The 24,711-nt window shown below is 38.2% G+C and overlaps 2 protein-coding genes across 9 annotated transcripts in view; both read left to right on the top strand.

Moving 5' to 3' along the window:
- LOC137244014 (uncharacterized) overlaps positions 1-22,409 on the top strand; it is a 101,708-nt gene extending 79,299 nt beyond the window's left edge. For 3 of the 8 annotated variants that reach the window (XM_067772430.1, XM_067772428.1, XM_067772431.1), the window contains 4 exons: positions 14,897-15,003; positions 18,677-19,746; positions 19,797-19,996; positions 20,047-22,409. In XM_067772430.1, coding sequence (XP_067628531.1) covers positions 19,068-19,746; positions 19,797-19,909 — 792 coding nt within the window. In that variant the 5' untranslated portion in view covers positions 14,897-15,003; positions 18,677-19,067 and the 3' untranslated portion in view covers positions 19,910-19,996; positions 20,047-22,409. Of the gene's footprint in view, positions 1-14,749; positions 14,835-14,896; positions 15,004-18,676; positions 19,747-19,796; positions 19,997-20,046 lie in introns of those variants that run through there. The other 5 variants (XM_067772426.1, XM_067772432.1, XM_067772429.1 and 2 more) reach the window with 3 other exon arrangements.
- Positions 22,410-22,708: 299 nt separating this feature from the next.
- On the top strand, positions 22,709-23,550 carry LOC137246471 (uncharacterized). The gene is made up of 2 exons (XM_067777565.1): positions 22,709-23,345; positions 23,396-23,550. Exons 1-2 carry the CDS (start codon positions 22,709-22,711, stop codon positions 23,548-23,550), a joined length of 792 nt encoding a protein of 263 aa, XP_067633666.1.
- The last annotated feature ends 1,161 nt before the right edge of the window (positions 23,551-24,711 follow it).

The following is a 24,711-nucleotide window of genomic DNA, read 5'->3' as shown; positions in this document are numbered from 1 at the left end:
AAATTACCCTCTGCTAAAGAACTCATCAACAGCTTTCCTTTGATATCCATATTGTATAAACACATTCTAGGGGTATCTGGGCCCACGTTTTGGCCTATATCTCGAGTCCCTAGTCACCCGGGGGTACGAAAAATTATCATGTACTAAAGCACTCAACAACAGCTTTCATTTGATATCCATATTGTATAAACACATTCTAGGGGTACCCGGGTCCACACTTTGGCCTATATCTCGAGACCCTAGCCACCTAGGAGTATGAAAGGTACCCCATATTAAAGTACTCATCAGAAGCTTGCATTTGATACCCATATTATACAAACACATCGTAGGGTTATCCGGGTCCAGGTTTTGACCTATATCTCAAGACCCTAGAAATTAAAAAAAAAAAACCTAAGGCTAAAACCCTTCCCCTATTTATTATAATATGAAAAAAGAACGAATAAAATTGGCCTCGTATCGGCCCCAAAACATGGACAGGAACGAACATCATTTCATTTTTATATATAAAGATTTTGAATTTTTTCTAAAAAAAATCATAACTCAAGAATGGCTAAACCGATTGGGGATTTCAAAATCAACTAACCATCATCTCTCCTTCCTGTATCTTTCCTAAAAATTTCACGGCAATCTTTCTATCCGTTCTCGAGTTATGGAGTGACAATCAAAATGTACACTTCTTTTTATACTCAGTTGAGCTGAGCTCACAGAGTATATTAACTTTGTTTGGATAACGGTTGGTTGTACAGGTATAAAGGAGTCGAGATAGATACAGACTTCCATATATCAAAATCATCAGTATCGAAAAAAAATTTGATTGAGCCATGTCCGCCCATCCGTCCGTCCGTCTGTCCGTTAACACGATAACTTGAGTAAATTTTGAGGTATCTTGATGAAATTTGGCATGTAGGTTCCTGAGCACTCATCCCAGATTGCTATTTAAAATGAACAATATCGGACTATAACCACGCCCACTTTTTCGATATCGAAAATTTCGAAAAAACGAAAAAGTGCGATAATTCATTACCAAAGACGGATAAACCGATGAAACTTGGTAGGTGAGTTGAACTGATGACGCTGAATAGAAAATTAGTAAAATTTTGGACAATGGGCGTGGCACCGCCCACTTTTAAAAGAAGGTAATTTAAAATAACAATAACTTATTTCTGTGAAAAAGGGCGAAATCGGCTGAAGCCACGCCCAGTTTTTATACACAGTGGACCGTCTGTCCTTCCGCTCGGCCGTTAACACGATAACTTGAGCAAAAATCGATATATCTTTACTAAACTCAGTTCACGTACTTATCTGAACTCACTTTGTATTGGTATAAAAAATGGCCGAAATCCGACTATGACCACGCCCACTTTTTCGATATCGAAAATTACCAAAAACGAAAAAAATGCCATAATTATATACTAAATACGAAAAAAGAGAAGAAACATGGTATTTGGATTGGTTTATTGACGCAAAATATAACTTTAGAAAAAAACTTTGTAAAATGGGTGTGACACCTACCATATTAAGTAGAATGAAATGAAAAAGTTCTGCAGGGCGAAATAAAACCCTTGAAATCTTGTCAGGAATACTGTTCGTGGTATTATATATATAAATAAATTAGCGGTATCCAACAGATGATGTCCTGGGTCACCCTGGTCCACATTTTGGTCGATATCTGGAAAAGGCCTTCACATATACAACTACCACCACTCCCTTCTAAAAGCCTCATTAATACCTTTAATTTGATACCCATATCGTACAAACCCATTCTAGAGTCACCCCTGGTCAACCTTTATGGCGATATACCGAAAAGGCGTCCACCTATAGAACTAAGCCCCACGCCCTTTTAAAATACTCATTAACACCTTTCATTTGATCCCATATCGTACAAACACATTATAGAGTCACCCCTGGTCAACCTTTATGGCAATATATCGAAAAGGCGTCCACCTATAGAACTAAGCCCCACCCCTTTTAAAATACTCATTAACACCTTTCATTTGATACCCATATCGTACAAACATATTCTAGAGCCACCCCTGGTCCACCTTTATGCCGATATCTCGAAAAGGCGACCACCTATACAACTACCAACACTCCCCTTTAAAACCCTAATTAATACCTTTAATTTGATACCCATATCGTACAAACACATTCTAGAGTCACCCCGGTCCACCTTTATGGCGATATCCCGAAAAGGCGTTAACCTATAGAACTAAGCCCCACGCCCTTTTAAAATACTCATTAACACCTTTCGTTTGATACCCATATTGTACAAACACATTCTAGAGTCACTCCTGGTCCACCTTTATGCCGATATCCCGAAAAGGCGACCACTTAAACAACTACCACCACTCCTTTTAAAATACTCATTAATACCTTTAATTTGATACCCATATCGTACAAACACATTCTAGAGTCACCCCGGTCCACCTTTATGGCGATATCTCGAAAAGGCGTTAACCTATAGATCTAAGCCCCACGCCCTTTTAAAATACTCATTAACACCTTTCGTTTTATACCCATATTATACAAACACATTCTAGTGTCACCCCTAGTCCACCTTTATGGCGATATCTCGAAAAGGCGTCCACCTATAGAACTAAACCCCACGCCCTTTTGAAATACTCATTAACACCTTTCGTTTGATACCCATATTGTACAAACGCATTCTAGAGTCACCCCTGGTCCACATTTATGCCGATATCTCGAAAATCGACCACCTATACAACTACCACCACTCCCTTTTAAAACCCTCATTAATACCTTTAATTTGATACCCATATCGTACAAACACATTCTAGAGTCACCCCTGGTCCACCTTAATGGCGATATCTCGAAAAGGCGTCCACCTATAGAACTAAGGATCACTCCCTTTTAAAATTCTCATTAACACCTTTCATTTGATACCCATATCATACAAACAAATTCTAGAATCAATCCTGATCCACCTTTATGGCGATATCCCTAAATGGCGTCCACCTATAGAACTATGGCCCACTCCCTCATAAAATACTCTTTAATACCTTTCATTTGATACACATGTCATACAAACACATTCCAGGATTACCTTCGGTTCATTTTCTTACATGGTTATTTTCCCTTATGTTGTCACCATAGCTCTCAACTGAGTATGTAATGTTTGGTTACACCCGAACTTAACCTTCCTTACTTGTTATATATAGATTTGCATATCCAGCAAGATTCGGAATATATCGATGATAATAGTTTATCAATCCAATAAACTTTTGAGCCAATTTCAAAGATTTCGGAAGCTCAAAACTACGAACTGCTGCTACTTTTTCATCTGATGGTCTAATACCAGAACCGGAAATGTTGTGCCCTAAAAAATCTATATTACTAACTCCAAAGATACATTTGCTAGGTTTATTGTTTAAACCTTATTCCGATAAACGCTCTAAAAGTATGCGCAGATCCCTTAAATGTTCCTTTTCATTCCTACTTGCGATAAGCAAATCATCAACGTATGCAAATACAAAGTCTAGACCACTTACAACTTCGTTTATAAACCTTTGAAAAGTTTGGGACGAACTTCTCAACCCAAAGGGCATACGTAAGAACTCAGACATACCGAAAGGAGTTATTATTGCCTTTTTATACTCAGTTGAGCAGAGCTCACAGAGTATATTAACTTTGATTGGATAACAGTTGGTTGTACAGGTATAAAGGAATCGAGATAGATATAGACTTCCATATATCAAAATCATCAGGATCGAAAAACAATTAGATTGAGCCATGTCCGTCCGTCCGTCCGTCCGTCTGTCCGTTAACACGATAACTTGAGTAAATTTTGAGGTATCTTGATGAAATTTGGCATGTAGGTTCTTGAGCACTCATCTCAGATCGCTATTTAAAATGAACAATATCGGACTATAACCACGCCCACTTTTTCGATATCGAATATTTCGAAAAACCGTAAAAGTGCGATAATTCATTACTAAAGACGGATAAAGCGATGGAACTTGGTAGGTGAGTTGATCTGATGACGCTGAATAGAAAATTAGTAAAATTTTGGACAATGGGCGTGGCACCGCCAACTTTTAAAAGAAGGTAATTTAAAAATTTTGCAAGCTGTAATTTGGCAGTCGTTGAAGATATCATGATGAAATTTGGCAGGAACGTTACTCCTATTACTGTATGTATGCTTAATAAAAATTAGCGAAATCGGAGAATGACCACGCACGCTTTTAAAAAAAATTTTTTTTTGAGTCAAATTTTAACAAAAAATTTAATATCTTTACAGTATATAAGTAAATTATGTCAACATTCAACTCCAGTAATGATATGGTGGAACAAAATGCAAAAATAAAAGAAAATTTCAAAATGGGCGTGAAATTTGGTAGGGGCTTAGATTCTGGGACAATAACTTATTTCTGTTAAAAAGAGCGAAATCGGTTGAAGCCACGCCCAGTTTTTATACACAGTGGACCGTCTGTCCTTCTGCTCGGCCGTTAACTCGATAACTTGAGCAAAAATCGATATATCTTTACTAAACTCAGTTCACGACTTATCTGAACTCATTTTGTATTGGTATAAAAAATAGCCGAAATTCGACAATGACCACGCCCACTTTTTCGATATCGAATATTTCGAAAAACCGAAAAAGTGCGATAATTCATTACCAAAGACGGATAAAGCGATGGAAATTGGTAGGTGAGTTGAACTGATGACGCTGAATAGAAAATTAGTAAAATTTTGGACAATGGGCGTGGCACCGCCAACTTTTAAAAGAAGGTAATTTAAAAATTTTGCAAGCTGTAATTTGGCAGTCGTTGAAGATATCATGATGAAATTTGGCAGGAACGTTACTCCTATTACTGTATGTATGCTTAATAAAAATTAGCAAAATCGGAGAACGACCACGCCCACTTTTAAAAAAAAATTTTTTTTGAGTCAAATTTTAACAAAAAATTTAATTTCTTTACAGTATATAAGTAAATTATGTCAACATTCAACTCCAGTAATGATATGGTGGAACAAAATGCAAAAATAAAAGACAATTTCAAAATGGGCGCGAAATTTGGTAGGGGCTTAGATTCTGGGATAATAACTTATTTCTGTGAAAAAGAGCGAAATCGGTTGAAGGCACCTCCCAGTTTTTATACACAGTGGACCGCGTGTCCTTCCGCTCGGCCGTTAATTCGATAACTTGAGCAAAAATCGATATATCTTTACTAAACTCAGTTCACGACTTATCTGAACTCACTTTGTATTGGTATAAAAAATGGCCGAAATCCGACTATGACCACGCCCACTTTTTCGATATCGAAAATTACCAAAAACCAAAATAATGCCATAAATCTATACCAAATACGAAAAAATCGATGAAACATGGTATTTGGATTGGTTTATTGACGCAAAATATAACTATAGAAAAAAACTTTGTAAAATGGGTGTGACACCTACCATATTAAGTAGAATGAAATGAAAAAGTTCTGCAGGGCGAAATAAAAACCCTTGAAATCTTGGAAGGAATACTGTTCGTGGTATTATATATATAAATAAATTAGCGGTATCCAACAGATGATGTTATGGGTCACCCTGGTCCACATTTTGGTCGATATCTGGAAAACGCCTTCACATACACAACTACCACCACTCCCTTTTAAAAGCCTCATTAATACCTTTAATTTGATACCCATATCGTACAAACCCATTCTAGAGTCACCCCTGGTCAACCATTATGGCGATATATCGAAAAGGCGTCCACCTATAGAACTAAGCCCCACGCCCTTTTAAAATACTCATTAACACCTTTCATTTGATACCCATATTGTACAAACCCATTCTAGAGTCACCCCTGGTCCACCTCTATGGCGATATCTCGAAAAGTCGACCACCTATACAACTACCACCACTCCCTTTTAAAACCCTCATTAATACCTTTAATTTGATACCGATATCGTACAAACACATTCTAGAGTCACCCCTGGTCCACCTTTATGGCAATATCTCGAAAAGGCGTCCACCTATAGAACTAAGCCCCACGCACTTTTGAAATACTCATTAACACCTTTCGTTTGATACCCATATTGTACAAACGCATTCTAGAGTCACCCCGGGTCCACCTTTATGGCGATATCTCGAAAAGGCGTCCACCTATAGAACTAAGGCAAGCTCCCTTTTAAAATGCTCATTAACCCCTTCCATTTGATGCCCATATCGTACAAACAAATTCCAGGGTCACCCCTGGTTCACCTTTATGGCGATATCTCGAAACGGCGTCCACCTATGGAACTAAGGATTACTCCCTTTTAAAATACTCATTAACACCTTTTATTTGATACCCATATCGTACAAACACATTCTAGAGTCATCCCTGGTCCACCTTTATGGCGATATCTCGAAAAGGCTTCCACCTATACAACTAATACCACTCCCTTTTAAAACCCTCATTAATACCTTTAATTTGATACCCATATCGTACAAACACATTCTAGAGTCACCCCTGGTCCACCTTAATGGCGATATTTCGAAAAGGCGTCCACCTATACAACTAATACCACTCCCTTTTAAAACCCTCATTAATACCTTTAATTTGATACCGATATCGTACAAACACATTCTAGAGTCACCCCTGGTCCACCTTTATGGCAATATCTCGAAAAGGCGTCCACCTATAGAACTAAGCCCCACGCACTTTTGAAATACTCATTAACACCTTTCGTTTGATACCCATATTGTACAAACGCATTCTAGAGTCACCCCGGGTCCACCTTTATGGCGATATCTCGAAAAGGCGTCCACCTATAGAACTAAGGCAAGCTCCCTTTTAAAATGCTCATTAACCCCTTCCATTTGATGCCCATATCGTACAAACAAGTTCCAGGGTCACCCCTGGTTCACCTTTATGGCGATATCTCGAAACGGCGTCCACCTATAGAACTAAGGCAAACTCCCTTTTAAAATGCTCATTAACCCCTTCCATTTGATGCCCATATCGTACAAACAAATTCCAGGGTCACCCCTGGTTCACCTTTATGGCGATATCTCGAAACGGCGTCCACCTATGGAACTAAGGATCACTCCCTTTTAAAATACTCATTAACACCTTTTATTTGATACCCATATCGTACAAACACATTCTAGAGTCACCCCTGGTCCACCTTTATGGCGGTATCTCGAAAAGGCGTCCACCTATAGAACTAAACCCCACGCCCTTTTGAAATACTCATTAACACCTTTCGTTTGATACCCATATTGTACAAACACATTCTAGAGTCACCCCTGGTCCACCTTTATGCCGATATCCCGAAAAGGCGACCACCTATACAACTAATACCACTCCCTTTTAAAACCCTCACTAATACCTTTAATTTGATACCCATATCGTACAAACACATTCTAGAGTCACCCCTGGTCCACCTTTATGCCGATATCTCAAAAAGGCGACCACCTATAGAACTAAGGCCCACTCCCTTTAAAATACTCATTAACACCTTTCGTTTGATACCTATATTGTACAAACGCATTCTAGAGTCACCCCTGGTCCACCTTTATGCCGATATCCCGAAAAGGCGACCACCTATACAACTACCACCACTCCCTTTTAAAACCCTCATTAATACCTTTAATTTGATACCCATATCGTACAAACACATTCTAGAGTCACCTCTGGTCCACCTTTATGGCGATATCTCGAAAAGGCATCCACCTATAGAACTAAGACCCACGCCCTTTTAAAATACTCATTAAGACCTCTCGTTTGATACCCATATTGTACAAACCCATTCTAGAGTCACCCCTGGTCCACCTTTATGCCGATATATCGAAAAGGCGACCACCTATACAACTACCACCACTCCCTTTTAAAACCCTCATTAATACCTTTAATTTGATACCCATATCGTACAAACACATTCTAGAGTCACCCCTGGTCCACCTTAATGGCGATATCTCGAAAAGGCATCCACCTATAGAACTAAGACCCACGCCCTTTTAAAATACTCATTAACACCTCTCGTTTGATACCCATATTGTACAAACCCATTCTAGAGTCACCCCTGGTCCACCTTTATGCCGATATATCGAAAAGGCGACCACCTATACAACTACCACCACTCCCTTTTAAAATACTCATTAACACCTTTCATTTGATACCCATATTGTACAAACACATTCTAGAGTCACCCCTGGTCCACCTTAATGGCGATATCTCGAAAAGGCGTCCACCTATAGAACTAAGGATCACTTCCTTTTAAAATACTCATTAACACCTTTCATTTGATACCCATATCGTACAAACACATTCTAGAGTCACCCCTGGCCCACCTTTATGGCGATATCTCGAAAAGGCGTCCACCTATAGAACTAAGGCCCACTCCCTTTAAAATACTCATTAACACCTTTCATTTGTTACCCATATTGTACAAACGCATTCTAGAGTCACCCCTGGTCCACCTTTATGCCGATATACCGAAAAGGCGACCACCTATACAACTACCACCACTCTCTTTTAAAACCCTCATTAATACCTTTAATTTGATACCCATATCGTACAAACACATTCTAGATTCACCTCTGGTCCACCTTTATGGCGATATCTCGAAAAGGCATCCACCTATAGAACTAAGACCCACGCCCTTTTAAAATACTCATTAACACCTCTCGTTTGATACCCATATTGTACAAACGCATTCTAGAGTCACCCCTGGTCCACCTTTATGCCGATATCCCGAAAAGGCGACCACCTATACAACTACCACCACTCCCTTTTAAAACCCTCATTAATACCTTTAATTTGATACCCATATCGTACAAACACATTCTAGAGTCACCTCTGGTCCACCTTTATGGCGATATCTCGAAAAGGCATCCACCTATAGAACTAAGACCCACGCCCTTTTAAAATACTCATTAACACCTCTCGTTTGATACCCATATTGTACAAACCCATTCTAGAGTCACCCCTGGTCCACCTTTATGCCGATATATCGAAAAGGCGACCACCTATACAACTACCACCACTCCCTTTTAAAACCCTCATTAATACCTTTAATTTGATACCCATATCGTACAAACACATTCTAGAGTCACCCCTGGTCCACCTTAATGGCGATATCTCGAAAAGGTGTCCACCTATAGAACTAAGACCCACGCCCTTTTAAAATACTCATTAACACCTTTCATTTGATACCCATATCGTACAAACACATTCTAGAGTCACCCCTGGTCCACCTTAATGGCGATATCTCGAAAAGGCGTCCACCTATAGAACTAAGGCCCACTCCCTTTAAAATACTCATTAACACCTTTCATTTGATACCCATATTGTACAAACCCATTCTAGAGTCACCCCTGGTCCACCTTTATGCCGATATCCCGAAAAGGCGACCACCTATACAACTACCACCACTCCCTTTTAAAACCCTCATTAATACCTTTAATTTGATACCCATATCGTACAAACACATTCTCGATTCACCTCTGGTCCACCTTTATGGCGATATCTCGAAAAGGCATCCACCTATAGAACTAAGACCCACGCCCTTTTAAAATACTCATTAACACCTCTCGTTTGATACCCATATTGTACAAACCCATTCTAGAGTCACCCCTGGTCCACCTTTATGCCGATATATCGAAAAGTCGACCACCTATACAACTACCACCACTCCCTTTGAAAACCCTCATTAATACCTTTAATTTGATACCCATATCGTACAAACGCATTCTAGAGTCACCCCTGGTCCACCTTTATGCCGATATCTCGAAAAGGCGACCACCTATACAACTACCACCACTCCCTTTTAAAACCCTCATTAATACCTTTAATTTGATACCCATATCGTACAAACACATTCTAGAGTCACCCCTGGTCCATCTTAATGGCGATATCTCGAAAAGGCGTCCACCTATAGAACTAAACCCCACGCCCTTTTGAAATACTCATTAACACCTTTCGTTTGATACCCATATTGTAGAAACGCATTCTGGAGTCACCTCTGGTCCACCTTTATGGCGGTATCTCGAAAAGGCGCCCACCTATAGAACTAAACCCCACGCCCTTTTGAAATACTCATTAACACCTTTCGTTTGATACCCATATTGTACAAACACATTTTAGAGTCACCCCTGGTCCACCTTTATGGCGATATCTCGAAAAGGCGACCACCTATACAACTACCACCACTCCCTTTTAAAATACTCATTAACACCTTTTGTTTGATACCCATATTGTACAAACACATTCTAGAGTCACCCCTGGTCCACCTTTATGGCGATATCTCGAAAAGGCGTCCACCTATAGAACTAAGACCCACGCCCTTTTAAAATACTCATTAACACCTTTCGTTGATATCCATATTGTACAAACGCATTCTAGAGTCACCCCTGGTCCACCTTTATGCCGATATCTCGAAAAGGCGACCACCTATAAAACTAAACCCCACGCCCTTTTGAAATACTCATTAACACCTTTCGTTTGATACCCATATTGTACAAAGACATTCTAGAGTCACCCCTGGTCCACCTTAATGGCGATATCTCGAAAAGGCGACCACCTATACAACTACCACCACTCCCTTTTAAAACCCTCATTAATACCTTTAATTTGATACCCATATCGTACAAGCACATTATAGAGTCACCCCTGGTCCACCTTAATGGCGATATCTCGAAAAGGCGTCCACCTATAGAACTAAGACCCACGCCCTTTTAAAATACTCATTAACACCTTTCGTTGATACCCATATTGTACAAACGCAGTCTAGTCACCCCTGGTCAACCTTTATGGCGGTATCTCGAAAAGGCGTCCACCTATAGAACTAAGGATCACTCCCTTTTAAAATATTTATTAACACCTTTCGTTTGATACCCATATCGTACAAACAAATTCTAGAGTCAACCCTGATCCACCTTTATGGCGATATCCCTAAATGGCGTCCACCTATAGAACTATGGCCCACTTCCTCATAAAATACTCTTTAATACCTTTCATTTGATACACATGTCATACAAACACATTCCAGGATTACCCTCGGTTCATTTTCCTACATGGTTATTTTCTTTTATGTTGTCACCATAGCTCTCAACGGAGTATGTAATGTTCGGTTACACCCGAACTTAACCTTCCTTACTTGTTATATATGTTTTCTTTGGCCATTGGTATATGATGATACGCTTTTCTAAATCAATTTTGAAAAACACGTTTTTGCTACGTTCAAGGACGCCAATCATTAACGTCCTTCTTGCGTACTAGATGAAGAGGAGATGCTACGGATGAATCTGATTGCTTCCAAATTCCAGATTTTAACAAAAAATCGAACTCTGCCTTTGCCACTTTGAATTTAGAGGATCTAAGCGCCTGGGCTTAGAAAAAGGAAGACTTCCTTCAATTACAAATCTGTCTACCGTAGCATGCTTAACTGGCTTCATATAATCTGATGGAAATTCTTTCAATAACATTGTATATTGATTATCAACAGAAAAAAATTTGGCAAGAGGGACGTTGCATAACCGCGATATTATAGTATTTACAGAAAGACTAGTCAACGGATCAACTAAACGTTTGTTTTTAATATCAACCAATATCCCATATTTACATAAAAAATCCGCACCTATGATTGGTTTAGCAATATCCGCAATTAAAAACTTAAATGGAAATTCGGGCCGTAAATTTAAATTTATATTTAAAAGTTTTGTACCGTAAGTTGAAATTGTTGTACCATTAGCGACTGTTAAAATTATGTCAGATTTCTTACTACATGCAAATTTTGAAACCGGCAAGACTGAAATTTCTGCCCACTATCGATAAGAAAATTAAGTTCATTATCTTTGTCAAATAAGTATAAACAAGCGACGCGTTGAAACTTCTAAGTTTTCGTTATTCTTCGCTGGAACAACGGAAGACTTTAGTTTGTTGAACTACTTTTTGAAAAAAGCACATTACTGTTCACATCTCCTAGCCTTACTTCCGGATTTTAAATGATATCTGCAATTAGGATCATCTCGGGATTTTGATTGGTATCTAATGTATTTCTACCTATAGACCAGGATCTGGAAAAATTCTGATTCATCTCTTTTCTAATTTCACAAACTTCTAAGGATAATTTTTCAAAATTTTTACAAATAACGTTATTTGTCTGAACCAAACTAGTTATGATTGCGTTATCGCTTTTAGAATTTTGAAAACTGCTCACGGAAGCTATTTCATTCTTGCTAATAACTTCCCACACATTATCTGCTAACTTCATAAGTTCATTGATATCGTTAGGAAGCTTTCTTATCCATCATTTTTTAAGGACCTCTTGGCTGAAACTGGTACCAGAAAGAAATACCAGAGACCGATAAAACTCAGAGGGTTTGCGATCTCCCATTTCTGAGTCAGATAAAGCTTTGTCCAATTTGGAATTTTCACTTAAAGAATGCCTCTCTATTAAAATTTTCTTTAAAGCGGAGAATTTATTATTTTCGGGTGTGTTCTGAATAAAATCTAGAATTGTCATAATGATCTCCTGCGGAAGTGAAGTTATGACATATTCATATTTAGTAGTCTCCTGCGTAATATTTTTATACTCAGAGTGCTTTGCACACAGAGTATATTAACTTTGATTGGGTAACGGTTGGTTGTACAGGTATAAAGGAATCGAGATAGATATAGACTTCCATATATCAAAATCATCAGTGTCGAAAAAAAATTTGATTGAGCCATGTCCGCCCGTCCGTCTGCCCGTTAACACGATAACTTGAGTAAATATTGAGATATCGCCAAATACACTAGCTTACCTGGACCCAGAATAGATTGGTATTGAAAATGAGCGAAATCGGATGATAACCACGCCCACTTTTTATATATATAGCATTTTGGAAAACACGAAAAACCTGATTAGTAAATAATATACCTAGAATGTTGAAATTTGACGTGTGGACTGATATTGAGATTCTTGATAAAAATTTGAAAAATTTTTTAAAAATGGGCGTGGCACCGCACAATAAGGCTATTACATAAAATATCGGAAATAATTTACGAAATTTAATTCAAATCGAAACTACTATTTTCTGTTCGCAGAACTGTCGTAACTTTCTTTAAAGTTTTCTAAAAAGCCGTTGCTAGCGGAATTATGCTGAGAAATAAATGTATGTACGAAGTTTTTAACCAACATTTCAGTTACGACTGCTCTTTTAGGAAATGTGGATATATATATAATGCAACATATAATATAGATTAGCGATCACGAAAATAGCAGTGGCAGTTTTTATAAAATTTAGTAAACATAATTTCCCAAAAAATTATGAAAAATAAAATAAATAAAACTATAAGCCCGTCGTTTGGAAGAAAATAAATTATCAAGAATCAATACTAACTTTATAGATGTATAACTTATACTTAAATTGATTGGTCTTTAAAACTAAAAAAAAATTTCGAAAACTATAAATAAAATGTTCAAAATTTAAGTGACATTTTCTCGAAATTTCGAATTGTTGGTTTTTGAGGTTGGTTGGAATAGTTTCAGTTACGAAATTCCTGGCATTTTTTTATACATTATCAAAAACAAAAAGAACTTAGTTTACAAAATTTGATAAAAATTGTCACTGCTATTGTCGTGTTCGCTGCTGTAAACATAATATAATAGAGCTATTGATATAAACTAATTGAAGTCTTATAAATTATACACTAGGTTTAAAATATCTTAACTATTCGCGCCGTTTTCTGGTTTTGGTCGTTTGCCATTTGGTGCAGGACGGAAAATAGCAGATTTTTTTTCGCTGGTAAGCGATGAGTGAAGTGGTATGACAATGAAGTTACCGCTCCTGTACTGAATAAAAAATAATAGTGGAATAATGTTATATGATCACACTATTTGCGAGAGCTTCGTGTATCGCTTGTATCTCCTGCAGAACTGGTAGGAATATTAGAATTGTGCCAATTATTCTCACTCTCCACAATATATTTAAGCAGAGACTACCAATTCTGGATTGATTTTCATTGGCTCCATTAAATAAATACTTTTACAAGTTTTCTTTGAAAATTCTAAGTAAAAACGAGATGGATTATTGGAATGTGAAAAAAATTTTAATATTTTGTAAAGGTGAAGAAGGACGAAACAACTTGTATTATACTTTCACAAGCCCCAGTAAATATTTTCTATAAGAATACGCAACGAATGATATGTATAATATTTCAAATTTTTTAAATAAAAAATCACAAGCAAATAAAACTTAAACTACATTACTTCCACTCGCCACTGTAACGTCCCCACATTTACGCCAACGATAATTTATCATCTTTTATGCTCTTCCCAGGCACAGCAGCATCTGATTTAACATTTGAATATTCCAACTCACGCATCAATTCATCCTCTTTTTTTCTTTATTTCGTGACATGTTGTTTTGAGGTAGATGAATGATGCTTCATAAGGATATTTGGAATTAGGTGGGAAACGTGTCTAATTTAGGAAACCTAAAAATAAATTATTTAATAACTGGATGGGGTTGAAATTGTTATCATTGTAAAACACGTTCTGGGTTTTTACGTAGCTCATCGTTGTCAGCCTGTGCTGAAGCCAAATGTGCAAAATGGCATTTTGGACCAAATCTACAAGTGCCATCACGATCAACGACAACGTGCTTTACCAATAACTTTTGGTTTCGCTTTTGGCTTCGTTGCCTCAGCTGCCAAATTCATTTGTTTGCGTCGCTCCATTGGGCTGTGTATCAATAAGTGATCAATTTTCAATTTCATACTCCAGACTATATTTTTCTTCTTTTCCCCGAAAACTTTATCATAAATAGACTCCAATGCAGATTTTTCATCATTACGCATCTCCAGCATATGTTCTTTACTAATGTCATTATTTAACAGTTCAACGGATCTAGAGGTATTCGCATATATTTGCGATACAAATCTGGGTTATGTATTGTACGCAGTCTCCATTTTCAGCTTTTGCGATGCTTCGGAGAGGCGCAACCCCTGCAACTCAGTATTAACCGCAACGGGGGCGCTTTGCACAGGAGCATTACTTGAGGAAGAAGCAACAAAAGAAATATGTAAGTATAAAATAAAAAAAGAGCACTCACGTTGTCCTTGGGTCACTTAGAGGACGCAAATACCATTCTTCATCTTGTTCAGGGTCCATGTTACAGTCGTTTTTATCACAAGTATCGGCTATACTGTTTTACAAATTTAGCTATGTAGATATTTCCGCTGCTGGTGAAATAAATGAAAAATAAATAAATACATTTTGTCAAAATGTGCAATAAACGTTTTAATTTGTCGAATGACGCGCGTTCTTCTTCTTCTTTTGGTAAGAAATGTCAAAAGAAAGAGGAACACAAGAAAAATTTATGCGAGTGTGTTAGTGATGTCGAAAATTCTGTTAATGTGTTGGAGTTTCCGTCAGCTCTGTCTAGCAGGGATTTGATCCTTCTGCGGAGGAGCGCAATTTAATTTGTCGTCTGGATCTTGATCTATGTATATCAGTTTTAACATTACTGGATCGGTGGGTGAAATAAAGTATTTCAGCTGTACTGCTGTACGCCTTACAACGCGCGATCCTTTTATGAATTAAATTTATATGTAAGGATGCTACGTGGAGCGCTCAAAAGTAACAGACGCGCTTTCGGTTTTTTTTTTCCTTTTTTTGTTTCCGTGTGTGACAAGAAAAATTGGAATTCTGCTTGACTCGGCTCACTGGGTACAGATGGCTAACGAAGCTCTAATTTAGTTCTTTATGATGCGGTGCTGACTGCTCAACAAGTCAATGTCTGGCTATAGGTTTGATTGTTGCTGTTATTGTTTGAACCACTACTACCACATTACCAATCTGTATATTATTGCTGCTTATGCAATGGATTGCCTTGATTTGTTGCTGTTATTATGCATTCAATGCATTCTCTATTCCAGATGTTGCTGTACTCCAAACTGACATTTTGTTGTAGCAGCGATTGCTGTAGCCTCAAAAGAACGAGGGTCACTCTGCCATTGTGATTGGCGACGGACATTTTGAAATTTTATATAAAAATCACAATAAAATTTTTATAAATAAATTGAATCTAATTAATTGATTTTATTCTAAATTATTATCAATTTTTGTTGTTATATCGGCCTACTGATTTTAAGATCGCGGGTTCGAATCGAGCTCATGGCCTAACAATAATTTTTTATCATTATTATTGTTATGATAAATTTTTTCTTAATTGAAAAAATTTTTAAATTAGAATAGAAGAAAGAAAAAATTTTAGACAACTGCCAAAGCTCGTTGTATAGATCCATTTCGGGAACTGCTAAATTCCTTCATCGGCAACGTTTTAATGATAAAAAATTATTGTTAGGCCTTGAGCTCGATTCGAACCCGCGATCCTAAATTATTATCTTGTAAAGGCAATTGAAGTTCAATTACGTTTTGGAACGTTTCTGCTGTTATAAGCTTTTTAAAAGACTGGCTGAGCGCCAATTGTGGGTTTTAGGTCACTTAAAATAGATACACCAATTTGTGGGTTTAAGTCCATTTACAATAAACACACCACTATTTATTTTTGGTTACAATTTTATTATAAACTATTTTTATAGCAGAACGCCCGAAAGTATGCTCGCGCCTCTTTTTAAAGAATTTTTATGGAATGAAAATTTTTGATTATTATAATTTCAAAATTGAAATATAAAAAAATTAACAAGAACAATTCATTCAATTTCTTCAAAGTAGATTTATATAAAGTTAAATATAAATCTAACTAATATTAACATCATAAATTAAAATAACATAACCCTACACGCCTAGGGTCTAGACTTTTCAACAACAGTCTTCTCGAGCAGCTGCTTATTTATTTCTCATTTCTGTGTCTGATATTTACGTTTGTCTTCTAATTATATGCGTGTATATATGTGAGTAATAACTTCTGCTCTTAGGTGATGCTTACGTATATGTTAAATATTTTAACGAATATTGGGAAATTCCGTTTATTTTGCACCTTCTGCTAACGTTCGAATCTCTGAACTGTCGAATAAATCATTTAAATATTCAGTAAGGCTAGATGTTCTTTATTTACACTACTTTACAATACTCGCGTTCTTCACGTATAGCGTTTTAAAATCAAACTGATTTATTATTCCTTAGCGTGGGCTGCTTTTGTTTAGTTTTTGTTGCCTCGTTCGTGTATTTCTCCTAAGGTCTACATATTTCACGAACATGCCTTCTGGAACAGTTGTATCTCATACTTGGTTATGCTGAGGAATCAGCTTTCAGTTTCATTTAAGCACGCTATTAGTGAAGTATCATTGTGATTGTGAAGTACTACTCCCAAAGTAGTCTAAATAAAAACCATTTTGCAATACTGAATATTGAAGTTATTTATTCAAAAGTTCATCGATTCGAACGTCAGCAGAAGGTGCATAATTATCAGGAATTTCCCAAAACTCGTGACAATAGTTATCAATATATTTATTTGACCAAAATTTTTCATTTAACCAAGTTTCACTTAAAGCCAAAATATCATACCTACTCATGTTAAATTAAAAAAATAAATAAATGTAAGGCGCGATAACCTCCGAAGAGATCTAAGGCCGAGCTTCTCTTCCACTTTGCGTCGTGCTCCTCTTGATTTTCCCTACAAATTGGCCGGACGGGACCTACATGTTTCATGCCGACTCCGAACGGCATCTGCAAGGCAGATGAGTTTTCACTGAGAGCTTTTCATGGCAAAAATACACCCGGAGCGCTTGCCAAACACTGCCGAGGGACGACCCCGCTTAGAAAAATTTTCTTCTAATTGAAAAACCTTATTTCTAAAATTTTTGATGTTGCTTTGCCCGGGGTGCGAACCCGGGGCATACGGTGTGATAGGCGGAGCACGCTACCATCACACCACGGTGGCCGCCATGTTAAATTATCTATATATATATATAAATCAAATTCTATGTGTATGTTCGCTATGGAAACGTATTTCCCACACTTCAATCATCACCAAATTTTGGTTATAGGTTCATTCGATGAACGGGAAGGTTTTAGGCTGAAAATAATTTCGATATATAAAAGTGGCAAGTTCATACAAATGGAATCTTTGGTACTGCATAACTTTGAAGGTATACATGCCAGAACATTGAAATTCAGTAAGGAGTTATATGAGGCCAATCCCTAACACCACCAAAAAAATGTGGAATTGGGAAAAAGGGGGCGTGGCACCTTCCCTACAAATGGAATTTTTCAGAACTATGGCTGCCGTACAAACTTAAATTATTTTAACACCTAAAGTTTGACTGCATTGTTGAGTTTGGCTGTTGTGCATTTTGGACGTTTAGTAATCTGCTGCAGTTAAAAACATTTTTTAGTTTCAGTCTTTCAACATCTATATATCTACCCAGCCAGCATTTTTTGAAAATTTTGATCAAAAAATATTTAAATATCATACCCCAATATGATTAAAAACGTTCAAATTTAAAAGCATTTTCTGTTCGAAAATTAACGTATCGTCGGGAGAAAAATGTACCATAAATGTGATTATTCTTGAATAATCATTTATGATTCCTATTTCGAAACGCTTTTTATTCATATTTGATATCATTGTAAAATTGAGCTTTAATAGTTTTAGAGTAATATTTGACTGCTTTTCACAGTAATTTTCTGATCATATTCGTGAATATATTTCAATCGTTTTGGTTGAGATTTTTGAATCATTTTTGAATGCCATTATAATGCATTTATTCTTCATATCTCATTCAAAATAGGATACTTGTCGGCAACCCTATCCACAATTCAATCACCAAAACAGAGTGGCAACTTAGCAACTTGCAACACCCCTGGCAACATCCACGACGAACATTTAAAAACGAATCAGTTGAGAAATGGACGCGAGTAAAACACCTTAAATAAAACAAATCGGCGCGGAAAAGCAAATCGGCAAAAAGAAGAAAAATCATCATTGAAATCACATTTTGTCTTAAATTACATCTATTATCAATTTCAATAAATATTAATCAATATTTAAAAGCAAATAAATAACGTTTTTGTATTTCTGTACCGACATTAAGTTTTTATTTAAGTTCTGCTCGCGCCTGCACGGAATTTGAGGAAAACAGCGACCGTAGTTCTGAAGAATTAAACACAACTATCGTAAATATGCCTGACAACGGAAGACCAGCAGACGCACAATCACCGCCGCTACAAGGCAATCTATCTGAAACGCAATTGAATACATTGCTACTAAGCATTTCACGCTTACGCGAGTCTGTGGAAGAACTTCGACTAGAAACAAGCCGTGGTCAAAATGAAATCCAAGAACTTCGAAATAGAGTACAATTGGAAAAAGTAAAGAATTTGCCAATCATTTACGAAAATCGCCTTGAACCTGTACTGAGTTTTTCAAATCGAGTGCGCAACATGGTCGCATTTTTTAAGTCCGCAAAATGTGAACACCACCTCTTGAACACTATATTGTTGGATCAGCTTGTAGCCAAAATGCCGTCATCAAAACAGTACGAGTGGACGAAGTTTGCCGCTAACGTTTCGCCATTTCCTACTGTAGAAACATTTTCGTTATGGGTTAGTGAGATCGCAATGGTTGTTAGTCTCATGCCAACTCACGTACCAAACGCGCAACGTTTTGGACCACCGTCGACTCCATCGGGATTCCGTCAAAATAATGCCAACAGTAATCGCCAACAACTCACTCCAACTGCAAAAAGAGTTTTGCATAACAAGGAGACAGAAGTCGAAAATTCAAAGACAGTGTGCTTGCAATGCCAGCAAAATCACAAACTGAGTAGTTGCCACCAATTTACTACTATGGACATAGAAGGTAAGTGGAAATTTGTAAAAATTAATCGTTTATGTTTTTCATGCTTACAGGTTGGACACAGTCTGGCCGATTGCATCCGGATTCCGTCAAAATAATGCCAACAGTAATCGCCAACAACCCACACCAACTGCAAAAAGAGTTTTGCATAACAAGGAGACAGTAGTCGAAAATTCAAAGACAGTGCGCTTGCAATGCCAGCAAAATCACAAACTGAGTAGTTGCCACCAATTTACTACTATGGACATAGAAGGTAAGGGGAAATTTGTAAAAACTAATCGTTTATGTTTTTCATGCTAACAGGTTGGACACAGTCTGACCGATTGCTTCAGAAAGGAAACGTGTGGTATCAATGGGTGCACACGACAACATCATCAATTATTTAATTCCATAACAAGCCGCCAGTAAAGCCAGTCACGCCGAACAACGAGGATAATGAACGTACTAAATTGCCGTGAAGAGTGTGCTCTTTCAAATATATTTAAAATCTTGCCAGTCAATTTGTGCGGGCCACTAGGAAGAATTTCCACTTACGCCATGTTCGATGAAGGGTCATCGATCACCATATTAGAAGAAAAAGTAGCCAACAGCTTGGGCCTTAAAGGAAAAACTTCACCGCTTACGCTACAGTGATATGACAACAACAAATCAACCGAGAAGTCACGTAGAGTAGCATTTACCATAAAAGGGAATGCAGAGGAGTCGCCAACGTATGATATTAAAAATGTTCGCACAGTAAAAAAATATAAATCTACCAACCCAAACTTTCTGTCGGGAGGAACACCAACATTTGAAATCACTCCCAATAGAAAACTATACACATTACATCAAGCCTACTCTGCTCTTGGGCTTAGACAACAGTTTCCTTGAGATACCTGAACGCTTCGTGGATAATGGGCCAGACAAATCCATCGCAGCATTAACCAAGCTAGGCTGGACCGCATTTGATCCCACTGATTCACGAAACAAAGCCCAGCCACGAGTACTTCTTATGCGTGAGGGTCAAGCGCTTAAGGAGTTAGAAAGAGTGGTTGAAGACTATTTCAAAGTTGACAATTTTGGAGTAAGCAACACAAAAGTTTTATTCGAATCTGATGCAGATACCCGAGCGAAGAAAATTCTCATTGAAACAACCAAACCATCGGGAACAAATATGAAGTTGGGGTACTATGGAGAGAAGAAAATGTAACTTTACCTAGCAGCTATGACAATGCCAAAAGGAGGCTGATTAAAATTGAGAGAAAAATGTCATTAGATAAGGGATTCGCCGCCAACTACATAAGAGAAATTGACAAATATATATCCAAAGGATACGCCAGATGTTTGGAGCAGGATGAATCAAAGCTGGAAAGCCCTACGACTTGGTATCTGCCCCATTTTGGAGTAGTGAACCCAAGCAAACCGAAAAAGCTCCGTATTGTGTTCGATGCTGCCGCCACAACGACAAACGTTTCACTAAATTTCGCGTTACTAAAAGGGCCAGAACACGCTCAACCACTTTGGACGATCTTAGCCAAGTTTCGCCAGGGTATTGTGGCCGTAGCCGGTGACATCGAAGAAATGTTTTCGCAAGTCGGCAACCCTATCCACAATTCAATCACCAAAACAGAGTGGCAACTTAGCAACTTGCAACACCCCTGGCAACATCCACGACGAACATTTAAAAACGAATCAGTTGAGAAATGGACACGAGTAAAACACCTTAAATAAAACAAATCGGCGCGGAAAAGCAAATCGGCAAAAAGAAGACAAATCATCATTGAAATCACATTTTGTCTTAAATTACATCTATTATCAATTTCAATAAATATTAATTAATATTTAAAAGCAAATAAATAACGTTTTTGTATTTCTGTACCGACATTAAGTTTTTATTTAAGTTCTGCTCGCGCCTGCACGGAATTTGAGGAAAACAGCGACTGTAGTTCTGAAGAATTAAACACAACATTCGTAAATATGCCTGACAACGGAAGACCAGCAGACGCACAATCACCGCCGCTACAAGGCAATCTATCTGAAACGCAATTGAATACATTGCTACTAAGCATTTCACGCTTACGCGAGTCTGTGGAAGAACTTCGACTAGAAACAAGCCGTGGTCAAAATGAAATCCAAGAACTTCGAAATAGAATAGATAGTGCGGTTAGAGACGAAATTTAAAACGCTGAGTTTCAACGTTTCCAGCCGACGACGACGCAGCCAGCAACACTAACAACGCCAACGTCGCAGCCAGCGGCATATACTTTGCCTTCGTCACAGACACTGTCCCCGACAGCAATATATTCAACGCCATTGCCGCAGCCAGCGGCATATACTTCGCCATCGTCACAGACACTGTCCCCGACAGCAGTATATACAAACTCCATTGCCGCAGCCAGCGGCATATACTTTGCCTTCGTCACAGACGCAAACATATAATCCACCACCGCCGCTATATGCACCATTTGGATTGCCACAGCAACAGGTTCCGTTACTTACGCCGACGCCATCGTTACCACAACATATTTCGCCACTAATACAGCATCAGTATCATCCGGTGGCAAAATCCTGAGCCATATAAATAATTTTGCATGTAAATACAACAACAACGATTTGAGCTAGATAAATCTAGATAGAAATCTGGTTCAATTTGTGAGCCAGATAATTTGTTAATTACTTCTTTTTAGGTTGGCAACGTGGTCTTAATATACATACCTACTTTTTCGAAAATAGATGTCGCTGCTTAGCCTTTCGCCGTATGAGTTAAATGAAAAACAGCGGCTGATCCAGAGCATTCCCGTGAGAATTGAGCGTGAGCCGGAGCTGTAAAACTCACTGAAGGACGGCAATCATGTATCAACACTTACTTTTTCTGACGACTATATCCACTGCCGCCTTCCGATGGCAATCCCGAAGATTGGCCACTATTTTTTGCGAATTATACTGACACGACTAGTGAATTCGGGTACAATAATAAAAAAATTTAATGCGCTTGCATAAGGCGTTAAAAGGTGACGCTAAAAACGCTGTAACTTCGCTTTTGATTTATCCCAACGACGTGCCTAAAGTTATAGAAAAACTTCAATTTAATTTTGGACGCCCGGAGATGCTTATACGCGTACAATTGGAAAAAGTAAAGAATTTGCCAATCATTTACGAAAATCGCCTTGAACCTGTACTGAGTTTTTCAAATCGAGTGCGCAACATGGTCGCATTTTTTAAGTCCGCAAAATGTGAACACCACCTCATGAACACTATGTTGTTGGATCAGCTTGTAGCCAAAATGCCGTCATCAAAACAGTACGAGTGGACGAAGTTTGCCGCTAACGTTTCGCCATTTCCTACTATAGAAACATTTTCGTTATGGGTTAGTGAGATCGCAATGGTTGTTAGTCTCATGCCAACTCACGTACCAAACGCGCAACGTTTTGGACCACCGTCGACTCCATCGGGATTTCGTCAAAATAATGCCAACAGCAATCGCCAACAACCCACTCCAACTGCAAAAAGAGTTTTACATAACAAGGAGACAGTAGTCGAAAATTCAAAGACAGTGCGCTTGCAATGCCAGCAAAATCACAAACTGAGTAGTTGCCACCAATTTACTACTATGGACATAGAAGGTAAGGGGAAATTTGTAAAAACTAATCGTTTATGTTTTTCATGCTCACAGGTTGGACACAGTCTGACCGATTGCTTCAGAAAGGAAACGTGTGGTATCAATGGGTGCACACGACAACATCATCAATTATTTCATTCCATAACAAGCCGCCAGTAAAGCCAGTCACGCCGAACAACGAGGATAATGAACGTACTAAATTGCCGTGAAGAGTGTGCTCTTTCAAATATATTTAAAATCTTGCCAGTCAATTTGTGCGGGCCACTAGGAAGAATTTCCACTTACGCCATGTTCGACGAAGGGTCATCGATCACCATATTAGAAGAAAAAGTAGCCAACAGCTTGGGCCTTAAAGGAAACACTTCACCGCTTACGCTACAGTGATATGACAACAACAAATCAACCGAGAAGTCACGTAGAGTAGCATTTACCATAAAAGGGAATGCAGAGGAATCGCCAACGTATGATATTAAAAATGTTCGCACAGTAAAAAATATAAATTTACCAACCCAAACTTTCTGTCGGGAGGAGCACCAACATTTGAAATCACTCCCAATAGAAAACTATACACATAACATCAAGCCTACTCTGCTCTTGGGCTTAGACAACAGTTTCCTTGAGATACCTGAACGCTTCGTGGAGAATGGGCCAGACAAATCCATCGCAGCATTAACCAAGCTAGGCTGGACCGCATTTGATCCCACTGATTCACGAAACAAAGCCCAGCCACGAGTACTTCTTATGCGTGAGGGTCAAGCGCTTAAGGAGTTAGAAAGAGTGGTTGAAGACTATTTCAAAGTTGACAATTTTGGAGTAAGCAACACAAAAGTTTTATTCGAATCTGATGCAGATACCCGAGCGAAGAAAATTCTCATTAAAACAACCAAACCATCGGGAACAAATATGAAGTTGGGGTACTATGGAGAGAAGAAAATGTAACTTTACCTAGCAGCTATGACAATGCCAAAAGGAGGCTGATTAAAATTGAGAGAAAAATGTCATTAGATAAGGGATTCGCCGCCAACTACATAAGAGAAATTGACAAATATATATCCAAAGGATACGCCAGATGTTTGGAGCAGGATGAATCAAAGCTGGAAAGCCCTACGACTTGGTATCTGCCCCATTTTGGAGTAGTGAACCCAAGCAAACCGAAAAAGCTCCGTATTGGGTTCGATGCTGCCGCCACAACGACAAACGTTTCACTAAATTTTGCGTTATTAAAAGGGCCAGAACACGCTCAACCACTTTGGATGATCTTAGCCAAGTTTCGCCAGGGTATTGTGGCCGTAGCCGGTGACATCGAAGAAATGTTTTCGCAAGTCCGAATCAGAGCAACTGATCAGGACTCACAACGGTTTTTATGGAGA

Source organism: Eurosta solidaginis, chromosome 3, assembly GCF_040869045.1.
Source record: "Eurosta solidaginis isolate ZX-2024a chromosome 3, ASM4086904v1, whole genome shotgun sequence".
NCBI lineage: Eukaryota > Metazoa > Arthropoda > Insecta > Diptera > Tephritidae > Eurosta > Eurosta solidaginis.
Note: the sequence above shows the minus strand (reverse complement) of the source record. Positions and strands in the feature narration are given on the sequence as shown.